The following is a 13,826-nucleotide window of genomic DNA, read 5'->3' on the forward strand; positions in this document are numbered from 1 at the left end:
AATCAAACAGGCCCAAACCCTTAAAATATTTAAATCTAAGCTAAAAAACCTTCATGTTTTGCAGCAGTTATGATTAAACACAAACACTTCTATCAATGTCTTTTTTACTTTAACTAATGTCTTATTAAACGTTTTATCTATTTACTTCTTATATTTGCTTTTATAAAAATAAAAATAAATAAAGTATGTAAAGCACTTGCCCCTGTTGTATGAAATCTGCTATACAAATAAACTTGCCTTGCCTATGTACATGCATACATATATATATAAGATATTACACTAGTTGAATGTCTGCTTGCTATACTTTTTCATAGACTTACTGCTTTCAGAGCTAGTTATTGTATCATATGTAATATGATAAAGAGTAGATACATTTATAGTCTTACTTACAAGCGGCCCTTTCAGGGCCATAATGCTGATGTGGCCCGGGATGACATTGAGTTTGACCCCTGGTTGACCCCTGGTTCATGTGATACATTTCTCTAAATATAGCCATGTCCCTTCTTCATTACCTGATGTTTTCAGTAAGGGGGGGGGTTCACAGTGTAATACATTCTGACATTATGTCTTACTGCTCATGACATCCCCTGATACAATCACAGCACATGTCTGATTGGTCATGACATCCCCTGATACAATCACAGCACATGTCTGATTGGTCAGCAGGATAATGTATTCATTATGGTAATAGACTATGGATACATAAGTAGGAGATTCAAGTCCAGAGTCTCTTCACATTGTGACCAGAGACCAAGGAGTCACAATAAAGACACATCACCATCCGCAAGGCTGAAAGGTATTGTATTTATTTTATGATTTTATTTAACATATTCTCATTCACAGCAATGACCTGACCCTAACCCTGACCCTGACCCTAACCCTGACCCTAACCCTGACCCTGGGCAGAGGAGAGGGGATGAGACCTGACCCTAACCCTGACCCTGACCCTGACCCTAACCCTGACCCTAACCCTGACCCTAACCCTGACCCTGACCCTAACCCTGACCCTGACCCTGACCCTAACCCTGACCCTGACCCTGACCCTGACCCTGGGCAGATCTGGTGGCCATGAGGCCATATTGGGAATTTAGCCAGGGAATTAACCTGAGCACATGCTGAGGGAAAAAAGGCCTCCGGTGTTTTGAAAATAGTGTTGATGAATGGCTTTGATAACTGGTATATGAGGTTTGTTTGTGAAAATATAAAGTGTAAAGTTTGTTTTTTTAAAGGTTATTGTTTTCTGAGTGGAGCAGTCCCACTCAAATGTTTTATTGGATAGAGATAGTGGAGGTAGACAGGAAAGTAAGGAGGATGTGGATAGGGCATGGGCCGGATTCAAACCCATGCCAACATGAGCATATATACATATATACATAGACCACTGGATCACCTCAGGCCACAAAATATAATACATTTGAGTATATTAAACATATATATAACCATGTAACTTAATATATGCTATTTCTAACTAGCCTACTGTATACACAATAATATGATGTTTAAAGAGAAAATATTGATGAAAAAACTGGAATACTTTTTTGGCAGATAAACAACTTGACCCAGGACTATGGACCCAGGACTCGGTGTCAGCAAGGCTGATATTGTGGAGAATATACATCTATGTTATGAATCAGTGAATGGCTCTTGCAAAAGAACAATCTTGTCTCCAACGATAAGAGTCGTACTGTATCTTTTCCTTGGAACAATGTCTGTTCTCACAGTGTGTGGAAACCTTCTTGTGATCATCACCATCTTTCACTTTAAACAGCTCCACACTCCAACCAACTACCTCATCCTGTCTCTGGCTGTGTCAGACCTGCTCTTAGGGGCAGTGGTCATGATTCCCAGTATGATACGATCTGTAGAAACATGCTGGTATTTTGGAGATTTGTTCTGTAAAATCCACTCTAGCTTCGATGTCATGCTGTGCACTACATCCATTTTGAATTTGTCTTTCATATCTATAGACCGATATTATGCAGTCTGTGACCCTCTGAGGTATGGAAGTAAAATAACTGTTCACATCGCTCTGGTCATGATCCTGGTCAGCTGGGGTGTTTCTGCCATAGTCGGCTTTGGGATGATATTTTTGGGGCTCAACATTTTGGGGGTTGAGGAGTTTTACTATACTTATGTTGCATGTGAGGGAGGGTGTATTTTGTTCCAGACTGCCGTATCAAGCACTGTGTCTTCAATACTCTCATTCTACATCCCAGGTGTCTTGATGCTCTGCATCTACTTCAAGATTCTCCTGGTAGCCCAGAGACAAGCACGCAGCATCCAAGACTCAACCTGTCCGACCTCACGGAAGATGGCAGACAAGTCACAGAGAAAAGCAACCAAGACTCTGGCCATCATTATGGGGGTGTTTCTTGCATTCTGGCTGCCATTTTTTGTCTGCAACATTATTGATCCCTTTATCAATTATTCTACTTCTGCCGTTGTGTTTGAAACAATAGTGTGGATTGGCTACTTAAACTCAACAATCAACCCAATGGTGTATGCTTTCTTCTACAGTTGGTTCAGAACGGCATTTAGAATGATCATCTCAGGCAAAATATGTCAACCTGACTCTTCAACTCTAAAGTTGATTTCAGACTAAATATGTTTATTTCAGAATAAATATGTAAATGTTATTGAAGTGAATCGAAGCACCCCATTTAACACTAGAATGGCCATCCCTCGTTTACCTACTCTTAGCGCCGCCTCGGGGGACATGATAACCCTAACCCTGAAAAACACTGAAAAACACTGTTTGTGGGATACATTTCTCTAAATATATACAGTGCCTTCGGAAAGTATCCCAACCCTTTCACTTTTTCCACATTTAGTTTGAATTTAAAATGGATTAAATTAATTTGCTATCAAGTGTTTAATCCAGTCTAAAAACCGCTAAATCCACCTAAAACCCGCCCCCCCAAAAAAACAAGGTTATATGTCTCTGTTAATAACCGGGCAGAATAGCAGTGTCATGTTTAAGTGAAGTCTGAGAGAATCCTCTTGTTCAACAATTATATCAATGCAGTCTGCCATCACTAACCAACGGGTAGAGCCTGGACTCAATTTCAATGGACAGCTCCCGTTGTCTCATAAATGTCTCATAAATGTTCCTATAATCACACTGGCGCTTTGCTGAATGGCCAAACCAGTTGTAGGTTTCCCTGATCATATACCGCTGGGGAGAATCTGCATGGCCTTATTTGCAACTATATCTAGCTAGTGGAACCACAGAGAATTCGCTGTAAACTTGGCTGCTTTCGTTTGAGTCGAGTGAAAAACTAATTATGTTTCCGACCATAATGCTAGCAATTTCTTTGTGGTATTTCCCACACAGGTAAAGGATCTTGTTCACTGATCCAGTGGGGTGGATAACCCTAACCCTATAGGGCTAACCCTAACCCTACATCAGGCTCCTCTAGTCAAAATGCCTTTTAACAGTTTCTATCTAAGTAAAAAGAAGCAAACCTAACCTCTAAATGGTACAAAGTTAAACATGACACATTTCATCACATTTTAAAGCAAGATACATTTTTGTTTTTAACTTTTTACAATTTCAAAATAATAAAACAAGGAAAAAGGCGGCCTTGTGCAAAAGCTTGGGAACCCTGTCAGCTAGTACTTTGTAACTCCACCTCAGGCAACTATAACAGCTTGCAAACGCTTCCTGTAGCCAGCTAAGAGTTTCAATTCTTGTCTTGGGAGATTTTCCCCATTCTTCCTGGCAGAACACCTCTAGCAGTTTGATCCCAAAAAACTGGATTATCTTGATCCCACCAGAGGGGTGGATTTCCAGAGCAAAATGTACTATACAATTTATTTAAAAATATTTGTATATATAAATAAGATGGCAAAGTTTGTTAACTGAAATAATACAACATTTTTAGCCTTCATGGCAAATCTTTATTTTTTTTTGGTCACGTTTGTGGTGGCCTATTTTGTTTTCAACCAAATGTTGATGACATAAATGTTTATGCTCACAAAAGTATCACAGCAAAGATTGTCAATCACAAATATTTAAGATAAAAGAAAAAAATATCTTCAAATCCTGGATCAGAAAAAAGTGGGATTTCAAAAATCCTGATCTGATTGAGATTAAACATTTTGAACTACTGGGCCCAGGTGATATGAAGTAGGCTAGTACCACGAGAGGAGAAACAGCCCCACACCATGATACTTCCACCTCCGAACTTCACTGTTTGTATAGTGTTATTCGGGTTATGTGCAGTGCCATTTCTCCTCCAAACATGGTGTGTTGTGTGACAGCCAAAAAGTTCAATTTTGGTCTCAACTGACCAGAGTAGTTAATTTACATTTACATTTTTGGCATTTAGCAGACGCCTTTTTCCAAAGCGACTTACAATCAATACATTTGAATACTAAGCAAGTGAATCATCAATCCACCAGTCGTAGCAGGAAGAGTAATCCAGCTCAGGCCCGGGGCCATTGATAGAAGGAAAAACCTTCTTCTATCACCTTCTTCTAAACATGTTTTTTTTTAAATATATTTAGACACTGGAGAAACAGAAAAACAGTACAAGGGGACAATAGAAGTTTTTAGGGACACAGTAGAGGGGAAAAGCGGGTGTCTTCAGACGCTGTGCTGGGGGGCAGTAGATGTCTCAGGAGGAGCAGTTAAGGTGTAACCTGAAGAGGTGGGTCTTCAGTCTACGACGGAAGATGGGTAGTGACTCTGCCGTTCTGACAGCTGTGGGAAGCTCATTCCACCAGCGGGGAGCCAGTGTCGTGAAGAGACGTGACTGGGCAGCGTGACTGCCGTGTTGGTGTAGAGTTGGTGGGGCCAGTCGGCCAGCCGAGGTGGAGGAGCGGAGTGAATGGGCTGGAGTTTGGGGGGTAACCATTTCCTTCAGGCAGGCAGGGGCTGTCCCTTTAGCTGCCTGGTAAGCAAGCACCAGGGTCTTGAATCTGATGCGAGCTGCTATCGGGAGCCAGTGCAGGGTACGAAGGAGAGGGGTGACATGAGAGTATTTGGGGAGGTTGAACACCAGACGGGCAGCAGCGTTCTGGATGAGCTGCAGAGGGCTGATGGCCGAGGCGGAGAGCCCAGCCAGGAGTACGTTGCAGTAATCAAGGCGGGAGATGACCAGTGCCTGGGTCAAGAGTTGCCGTATTCTTCTGATGTTGTAAAGGAAGAATCTGCAGGAGCGAGCCGTTGCTGCAATGTTCAGGATAGTCGGTTATCCAGGATCACTCCAAGGTTCTTGGCTGTCAGGGAGGGGGTTACAGTAGAGTTCTCCACTGTGATGGAGAAGTATTGGAGAGGGCAGGCTTTCCCGGGGATGAAGAGGAGCTCTGTCTTGTTAAGATTGAGCTTGAGATGGTGGTCAGCCATCCAAGTTGAAATGTCAGCGAGACATGCAGAGACACGGGTTGCCACGTGTAGATCAGAGGGGGGGAAGGACAGGAAGAGTTGAGTGTCATCTGCGTAGCTGTGGTAGGAGAACCCATGTGAGGAGATTACCGAGCCAAGAGACTTGGTGTAGAGAGAGAACAGTAGGGGCCCTAGGACAGAGCCCTGGGGTACCCCAGTGGTGAGGGTTTGTGGAGAAGACAGCGATTCTATCCAAACTGCAGTGTAAACGGTCGGCTGGTTTTGGCATACTTATTATGAATTTAGTAGGCAGTATTCAGTATATACTCATTGAGTATGCTAGTATACCATTTCGAACACAGCCTTAGTGGATATAGGAAATGTTAGGATATCTATAGCATAGCATAGTGTACAGCACAGTGTTTTATTGTATAGTAGTATAGTATAGTAGATAGTGTACATAGCCTTTATTTATGTAAACCAGCTCTTTTCCCTTTTTTATTTTACCCTTGGCCCTCTTGTTTTTAGTCTTTTTCCAAGCACCAGGGGAGCCCCCCCTACTAAATTTCGTTGTATGGTACCTGTACTGTATTAATGACAATAAAGACCATTAATTAATTCATTCATTAGTGTGTTCAAGACTTTTTTCCCTGTTTCATTCCATTTTATTACACATAACTTTATTTACATATGGACTTTAATGTTTAGATTTGTTGTCTGGATTGTTTGAGTTAATACCAAAGTCTGGTGCAAATTTCACTTGAATAGGCTCTTTTGAAATACATTTACCAGACAAAATGTTGATGTGTTCAATACTTATTTTCCCCACTGTATGTGAAATGTCACATGTGTGAAATGTCACGAAGATCATCTAGGGTGGTTACCAAACCACCCAATAGGCAAAACAGAGAGTCAGCATGCGGCGAGGACAGAGAGTCAGTATGAGAGGACAGAGAGTCAGTATGAGGACAGAGAGTCAGTATGAGGACTGTCATGGTTTCTTAGGTTTTCATTTTAGAGACATCTAGTGGACATTTTATGACATTACATTTGTTACTGCCTTTATTCAGTTTCGGTTTTGATTAGTCACATGACGAACATTAGTCACATGACGTGAGCACACTGTTCAGACGTGATAGCTCGTGCAACAGCTAGTTGAGAGGAAAAGCTCCGGAGAATCTCTTTGTTTACATTCTTGCCCTGGAAAAGGCTTTGCTTGTAAGTTGCCTTTTCTTTTCTTGTTTAACTACAATGTATACTGTATATGTTTATAAATGCATAGCTTATATTATTTAAGTATAACTATTTGTATTGCTATATTGATATTATATGTTGGCTACATACTGTTGATGTTGAAAGTGTAACAGTATAGTTTTGAGCATTACAGTAATTGTACTCTTATGTTTATTTACAGTTTTACAAAATAACCAAACGACCACTCATGTTTCTGAGGGTTGAGTAAAGAACTAAACTTTGCTCCAGCGTCTGAGGATTCATTTGTGTGTCAGTGTGTGTTCGCTATCTGTGGAAGTTGCGCCCTGGTTACGCGCAGTGGGAGCTGTCAATGCACGTGTCAAAGTGGAAGTAGCACGCACACGTGCTGGCTATGCAAAAATGGAATCAGAGATTATGATCGAAAAATCCCAAATGGAAGCAAAATTAAAGAACTTGCTGCATGAGAAAGAAGTGGCAGAAGCCATCGCTGAAGCTTATGTTCTTGAAGCAGCAGCGGAGGAAGAAAACAACGGTATCGAAGCTGTCATTCATGCCACTGTTGACCGCACACGCCAGTACGTAGAACAACAGTCACAGCTACCACTATCTGCCGAAGATGTTAACGACTCTATAGCCAATCTGGAACCGATAGTCCATAGGCTGAGATCCTCCTCACCACCCAGACAGCGTCTGACTGTCTCATACGAGAGACAGCACTCCTCCACCGTGAAGCATGAGCACAGCTCTCCATCACTGCGACCTAGTAGGCCAAAGACATCAGAGCAGCTCACACCCAGCAGGCCCAAGGGTTCACCATACAAACCAACAGGAAGCGGTGACACAACCGACATCAGTGATGTGGCTCGGTACCTAGCACGCAGAGACCTCGTAACCTCCGGTCTCACCAAGTTCGATGATCACCCAGAAAATTACTGGGCATGGAAGTCGTCCTTCAAGAACGCCATTGACGGACTACTACTCAGTGCTAATGAAGAGATGGACCTCATGATTAAGTGGTTAGGGAGTGAATCTGCAAAGCACGTGAAACGAATAAGAGCAGTACATGTAAGTCATTCATCTCAAGGTCTATGCAAAGCTTGGGAACGCTTAGAAGAGTGCTTCGGGTCTCCAGAGGTAATTGAAAAGTCCCTCTTCGACAGGCTGGAGAACTTCCCAAAGATCAGCAATAGATAGATAGATAGACTTTATTTGTCATTGTTACAGTACAGGTACCAAACAACGAAATTTAGGAGGGGAGGCTCCCCTGGTGTTTAAGAAAGGAAAAAGAAACACATTTTGGAAAAAGCATAGATGCATAAAATCACAAGAAGATAAAGAGCTGGTTTACATCAATAGAGGCTATGTACACAATCCACTGTACTATACTGCACAGATAGTCAACTAGGGTTGTCATATTGCACAAGAAAGTATTTTTTCACATTTTTTTAAAGTGTCACAGTTTGCAGGCTTGAAAATGTACATGTTTGTGCCTCAGCACTAGCTGCCATTACAATCCGTCCGGACTTGTCCTGGGCCCAGAACTTAGGCCTTTTCTGTATTCAGGGCCTTGACGGCCCTGTGGTAGAAGCAGTTCTTCAGTCTGTTTGTCTTAGCGGCCGGGGTCCTGTACCTCCTGTTCGAGGGCAGCTTGACAAAGTGTTCGTGCCCAGGGTGGGTCGGGTCCTTGGAGATCTTGGAGGCCCTCCTGAGACAGCGTGTTTCGTACAGCTTCTCCAGAGAGGGGAGGGTGGCGCCGGTGATCCCCTGTGCTGTTCTCACGACTCTCTGTAGATCGTTTCTCTCCGCTGCCGTGCAGCTGTGGTACCAGTTGGAGATGCCGAAGGTGAGGATGCTCTCCACTGCGCCGTGGTAGAAGGCCACCAGCATCTCCTGCTTGCTGTGTTGTTTCTTGAGGCATCTCAGGGTGTATAGCCGCTGTTGTGCCCTCTTGATGGTGCCTTTAGTGTTGTCCTTCCAGGCCAGGTCATCCCGTATGATGTGTCCCAGGAAACGGAGGTTTGAGACCATCTCTACGCTCTCTCCGTCGATGAGCAGGGGCAGGATCTCGGACTTTTTCCTCCTGTAGTCTACGATGAGTTCCTGGGTCTTTGACTTGTTTAGCAGCAGGTTGTTTACCTTGCACAGCTTGCTCAATTGCTCTACCTCATCCCTGTACGCCGCCTCGTCCCCCCCCGAGATACATCCCACCACGGTGGTGTCGTCTGCAAACTTTACGATGTAGTTGCTGGGGTGGATGGGGGTGAAGTCGTGGGTGTAGAGGTTGTAGAGGATGGGGCTTAGCACGCAGCCCTGGGGTGACCCAGTGCTGAGGCTGAGGGCTGTGGAGGTGTGGGGGCCCACCCGCACCCTCTGGGGGCGGTTGGTCAGGAAGTCCTTGATCCACGCACATATAGAGTGTGATAGACCCAGGTCTAGTAGTTTGGTCACTAGCCTGTCTGGAAGGATGGTGTTAAAGGCGGAGCTGAAGTCCACGAAGAGCAGTCTCGCGTAGCTGTTTCCCCTCTCCAGGTGGGATAGAGTGGCGTGGAGAGTCGTCGCTATGGCGTCCTCTGTGGACCTGTGGGCTCTGTAGGCGAACTGGTATGGATCCAGGTTGGGCGGGAGGCGTGTGAGTATGTGGGCCCGGACTAGTTTCTCGAAGCACTTCATGATGATTGGTGTGAGTGCCACCGGGCGGTAGTCGTTTAGGCAGCTCACCGTGCTTTTCTTCGGGACTGGGATGATAGTTGAGGTTTTCAGGCAGGGTGGGACGGTGGCCTGGGACAGGGACTGGTTAAAGATGTTGGTGAAAACCCCGGCCAGCTGGTCGGCGCAGTCTCTCAGCACCCGTCCCAGGACGCCATCCGGCCCCGAGGCTTTCCTGGGGTCCACCGCCTTCAGTACGCGTCTCACCTCGTGCTCTGTGAGGGTGAGGCTGCTGAGAGCTGGAGAGAGTGGTGTCTGTGTTGTGGTTACCTCCGTTCGCCCCTCGTCGAACCGGGCGTAGAAGGTGTTCAGCTTTCCCGCCAGCAGGGGATCGTCCTCTGCGGCTGTGAGCCTGTTGGCTCTGAAGTTTGTCATCTGCTGAACCCCCTGCCACATCCGCCTGGAGTCGTTGCTCAGGAGGCATTCCTCAATCTTCTCTCTGTGCTCTGCCTTGGCCGCTTTGATGCCGCGCTTTAGGTTGGCCCTGGTGGAGCTGTACAGCGGTGTGCGCTTCCCTGCGAAGAAGGCGTTGTCCCTCTCATTTAACAGTTTTTGGACCTTCCCAGTCATCCATGGCTTCGTGTTGGGGTAGACCCGGACCCGTTTGTCCACGGTGACTGAGTTGGTGCAGTTCACTATGTGGTTCAGAACCGACGACGTGTACTGTTCCAGGTCCTCATGCTCATATTCCTGCCATAGGGTGTCATTTAGGCAGATCTGCAGTGGAGCGGACCCTTCTGGCCAGGTTCTGACAGTCTTAGTGGTGGTGGGAGCACTTTTCCCCATTGTGGTGTATGCAGGAATCAGGAGGATTGACACATGGTCAGACATGCCTAGATGAGCTAGCGGACTAGCCTTGTAAGCACGTTTGATGTTGGTGTATACCTTATCCAGTGTTTTTTCTCCCCTCGTTGCACATTTTACATGCTGGTAGAACTTGGGTAGTACTGCCTTCAGGTCGACATGATTAAAGTCCCCCGCTATGATGTGGATAGCCTGTGGATCAGTGCTTTGTTGGCTACTAATGACGTCGTATAGTCGCGCCAATGCTACTTTGCTGTCTGAGCTAGGTGCAATGTACACACATGTAATTAGCACCGCGTTAAACTCCCTAGGCAGGTATGTGGGTCGGCATTTAACAGTCAAGTATTCTAGGTCTGGTGAGCAGTGGCTACTTACAGTTTTCGTGTTTAAGCACCAGCTGTCCTTCGTCGATATTATGATCCCACCTCCTCTTGACTTGCCGCTAAGCTCCGTGCGGTCAGCGCGATGAAGCGCTGAATAAAGATCCTGTGAAGCTGAGAGAGCTAAGTGACCTTCTCCAAGAGTTGGAAGCAGCCATGTTCGAAGGTTACCTGCCTGGTTTGAGCTATTTGGACACTTCACGCGGCATTTTGCCCATCGTAGACAAGTTGCCCTACAACATCCAAGAGAAATGGATATCACAGGGTTCCAGATACAAAGCTGAGCGACAGGTAGTTTTTCCCCCATTCACATTCTTCTGCGAGTTCATCACCAAAGAGGCACGAGCTCGCAATGACCCAAGCTTCAGGCTATCGATGAGTAACACAGCCCAGATGAAGTCAGAGCAGCCATTCAAGAGACAAAGTAAGAGCATGGTCTCTGCACATAAGACAGATGTCTCTCACGAGAAAGACACACAAGACGGTTCAGGCCGAACAGCAGTGGACATAAAAAAACTATGCCCTCTCCATAAGAAGCCACACCCCCTAACACGCTGCAGAGGTTTCAGAAGCAAGCCCCTCGAGGAGCGCAAGGCCTTCCTCAAAGACAACGGTGTCTGCTTCAGATGTTGTTCCACAACTACTCATCTAGCCAAGAACTGCACCACAGCCATCAAGTGCATGGAGTGTGAGAGTAACAGCCACACCACGGCTCTTCATCCAGGACCTCCGCCTCCAGCCCCATCTGAGGATGGCGGGGAGGGAGAAGGAGGATCAGACCAATCTGCAGTCACCTCAAATTGCACAGAAGTCTGTGGAGAGGGTCAAAGCGGCAGATCCTGCTCGAAGATTTGCCTGGTGAATATATTCCCAGAAGCACACCCAGAGAGAGCAACCAGAGCATATGTTGTGCTGGATGACCAAAGCAACAGGTCGCTTGCAAGGTCTGAATTCTTTGATATGTTCCACATCAAGGGGTCAGATTCAGCATTCACACTTCGTACATGTGCAGGTACAACTCAGATGACAGGAAGGAGAGCCACAGGCTTTGTGGTGGAATCTGTGGATGGAGCTACAACAGTGACACTACCTACACTAATAGAGTGTAACAACATTCCCACCGAAAGAGCTGAGATACCTACGCCAGAAGCAGCGTTGCATCATTCCCACCTCAAGCCCATAGCATATTATGGTATACCACCTTTGGATTCTAAAGCACAGATCCTTCTCTTGCTAGGCCGAGACATCCTTAGAGTTCATAAAGTGCGGGAGCAACGGAACGGTCCACATGACGCCCCCTACGCACAACGACTCGACCTGGGATGGGTCATCATAGGAGAAGTCTGCCTAGAGGCAGCCCACAAGCCTTCAGACATCCAAAGCTACCGCACCAATGTGCTTGAGAACCAACGCCCTTCATTCTTCAGCCCATGTCCGAACAGGATCCAGGTGAAGGAGCAATATGTTCCGAAGCCAGCACATCAGATTGCCCCAGCGCAAGGCACCCACAGTATCCGGGAATGCAACTTAGGGAGCACCATCTTCAACACGTCCGAGGATGACAACAAGATTGGACTCTCTATTGAAGACAGACTGTTCTTAAAGGTCATGGACAAAGAAATGTATATGGATGACTGCAACAGCTGGGTGGCACCATTGCCATTCAGAACACCACGTCAGCAACTCCCTCACAGCCGAGGCCAGGCCCTCACACGACTTACCTCTCTTCAAAACACACTGGAGAAAAGGCCCGAGATGAAGAGGCACTTCATCGCGTTCATGCAGAACATCTTCGACCGTGATCATGCTGAGCTGGCTCCTACATTGGAGAACGGACAAGAATGTTGGTACTTACCTATCTTCGGGGTTTATCACCCTCAGAAGCCAGGCCAGATTCGAGTCGTCTTCGATTCCAGTGCAAAATGGAAAGGCGTGTCACTGAACGATGTTCTCCTTTCTGGTCCGGACTTAAATAACAGCCTCTTAGGAGTACTGGTGCGATTCAGACGAGAACCGATCGCTGTCACTGTGGACATAGAACAAATGTTTCACAGCTTCGTTGTGAAAGAAGACCACAGGAACTTTCTCCGCTTTCTGTGGTACGAGGACAACGATCCTAGGAACGACATATGTGAGTACCGCATGAAGGTTCACGTATTCGGGAACAGTCCCTCTCCTGCGGTGGCAATCTATGGTCTCAGACGTGCTGCAGCTCATGGTGAAGAAGAATTTGGGTCTGACGCCAAACAGTTCATCGAAAGAGAGTTCTACGTTGACGACGGACTCCTGTCAAGGCCCACAGCACGTGAAGCCATCGACCTATTGAAGCGGACACAGGAGATGCTTGCTGTGTCGAACCTGCGACTTCACAAAGTTGCTTCCAACAGCCAGGAGGTTATGGAAGCATTCTCTGCTGAGGACCGAGCAAAGGGACTCAAAGACCTAAACTTGGATGTCGATCCCACTCCTATTCAACGGAGCCTTGGAGTGAGTTGGGATCTGAAGAAAGATGTCTTCACGTTTCAAGTAGCAGAATCCACAAAGCTTTTCACACGTAGGGGTGTTCTAGCTACTGTCAACGGCCTCTTCGATCCACTTGGATTCGTTGCGCCAGTTACGATACAGGGAAAGATCCTGTTACGAGAGCTCACAAACGAAGCCTCCGACTGGGACTCTCCTCTTCCTCCAGAAAGGGAAGATGAGTGGAACGCTTGGAGAAGCTCTCTTCAAGACCTCAGGCAGTTGGAGATCCCAAGAACCTATTCTGCTTCTACAATCTCAACAGCCATAAGAAAGGAGCTACACGTGTTCTCAGACGCTTCAGTGAAGGCTATTGCAGCAGTCGCCTATCTCCAAGTAATTGATGTTGAGCAAAAATGTCAAGTAGGATTTGTCCTTGGAAAAGCTAAGTTAACTCCACAGTCGGCTCACACTATCCCAAGATTGGAGTTGGGAGCTGCCGTGTTGGGTGTGGAAGTCGCTGAGCTAGTCACAAGCGAGCTAGATATAGCTCTGGATGCTGTCAAGTTCTATACAGATAGCCGAGTTGTCCTAGGATACATTAGCAACCAGACAAGAAGGTTCTATGTATATGTGAGCAACAGAGTGCAGCGTATACGGCGGTCTTCTGAACCAACCCAGTGGCACTACATCTCCACAAGCCATAACCCAGCTGACCTTGGCACACGTTCTGTGCCTGCAGCTATGCTAGGTGAGACAACCTGGCTTAGAGGACCAACGTTTGCTGAAAATGTGTTTCTTTTTCCTTTCCTAAACACCAGGGGAGCCTCCCCTCCTAAATTTCGTTGTTTGGTACCTGTACTGTAGCAATGACAAATAAAGTCTATCTATCTATCTAAATGCGGAAGTCATGACAGAAATGTCATTTACTT

General features: G+C 46.1%; 1 protein-coding gene across 1 annotated transcript; it reads left to right on the top strand.

The window, feature by feature from the left end:
• Window positions 1-1,567: 1,567 nt before the first annotated feature.
• LOC308175250 (trace amine-associated receptor 1-like) lies at window positions 1,568-2,602 on the top strand (the record flags this gene model as incomplete). The annotated part of the gene is made up of 1 exon (XM_080550953.1): window positions 1,568-2,602. One exon carries the CDS (start codon window positions 1,568-1,570, stop codon window positions 2,600-2,602), a length of 1,035 nt encoding a protein of 344 aa, XP_080407079.1.
• Between the last annotated feature and the right edge of the window lie 11,224 nt (window positions 2,603-13,826).

This window comes from Nansenia antarctica (genome assembly GCF_963989245.1).
Source record: "Nansenia antarctica genome assembly, contig: SCAFFOLD_189, whole genome shotgun sequence".
NCBI lineage: Eukaryota > Metazoa > Chordata > Actinopteri > Argentiniformes > Microstomatidae > Nansenia > Nansenia antarctica.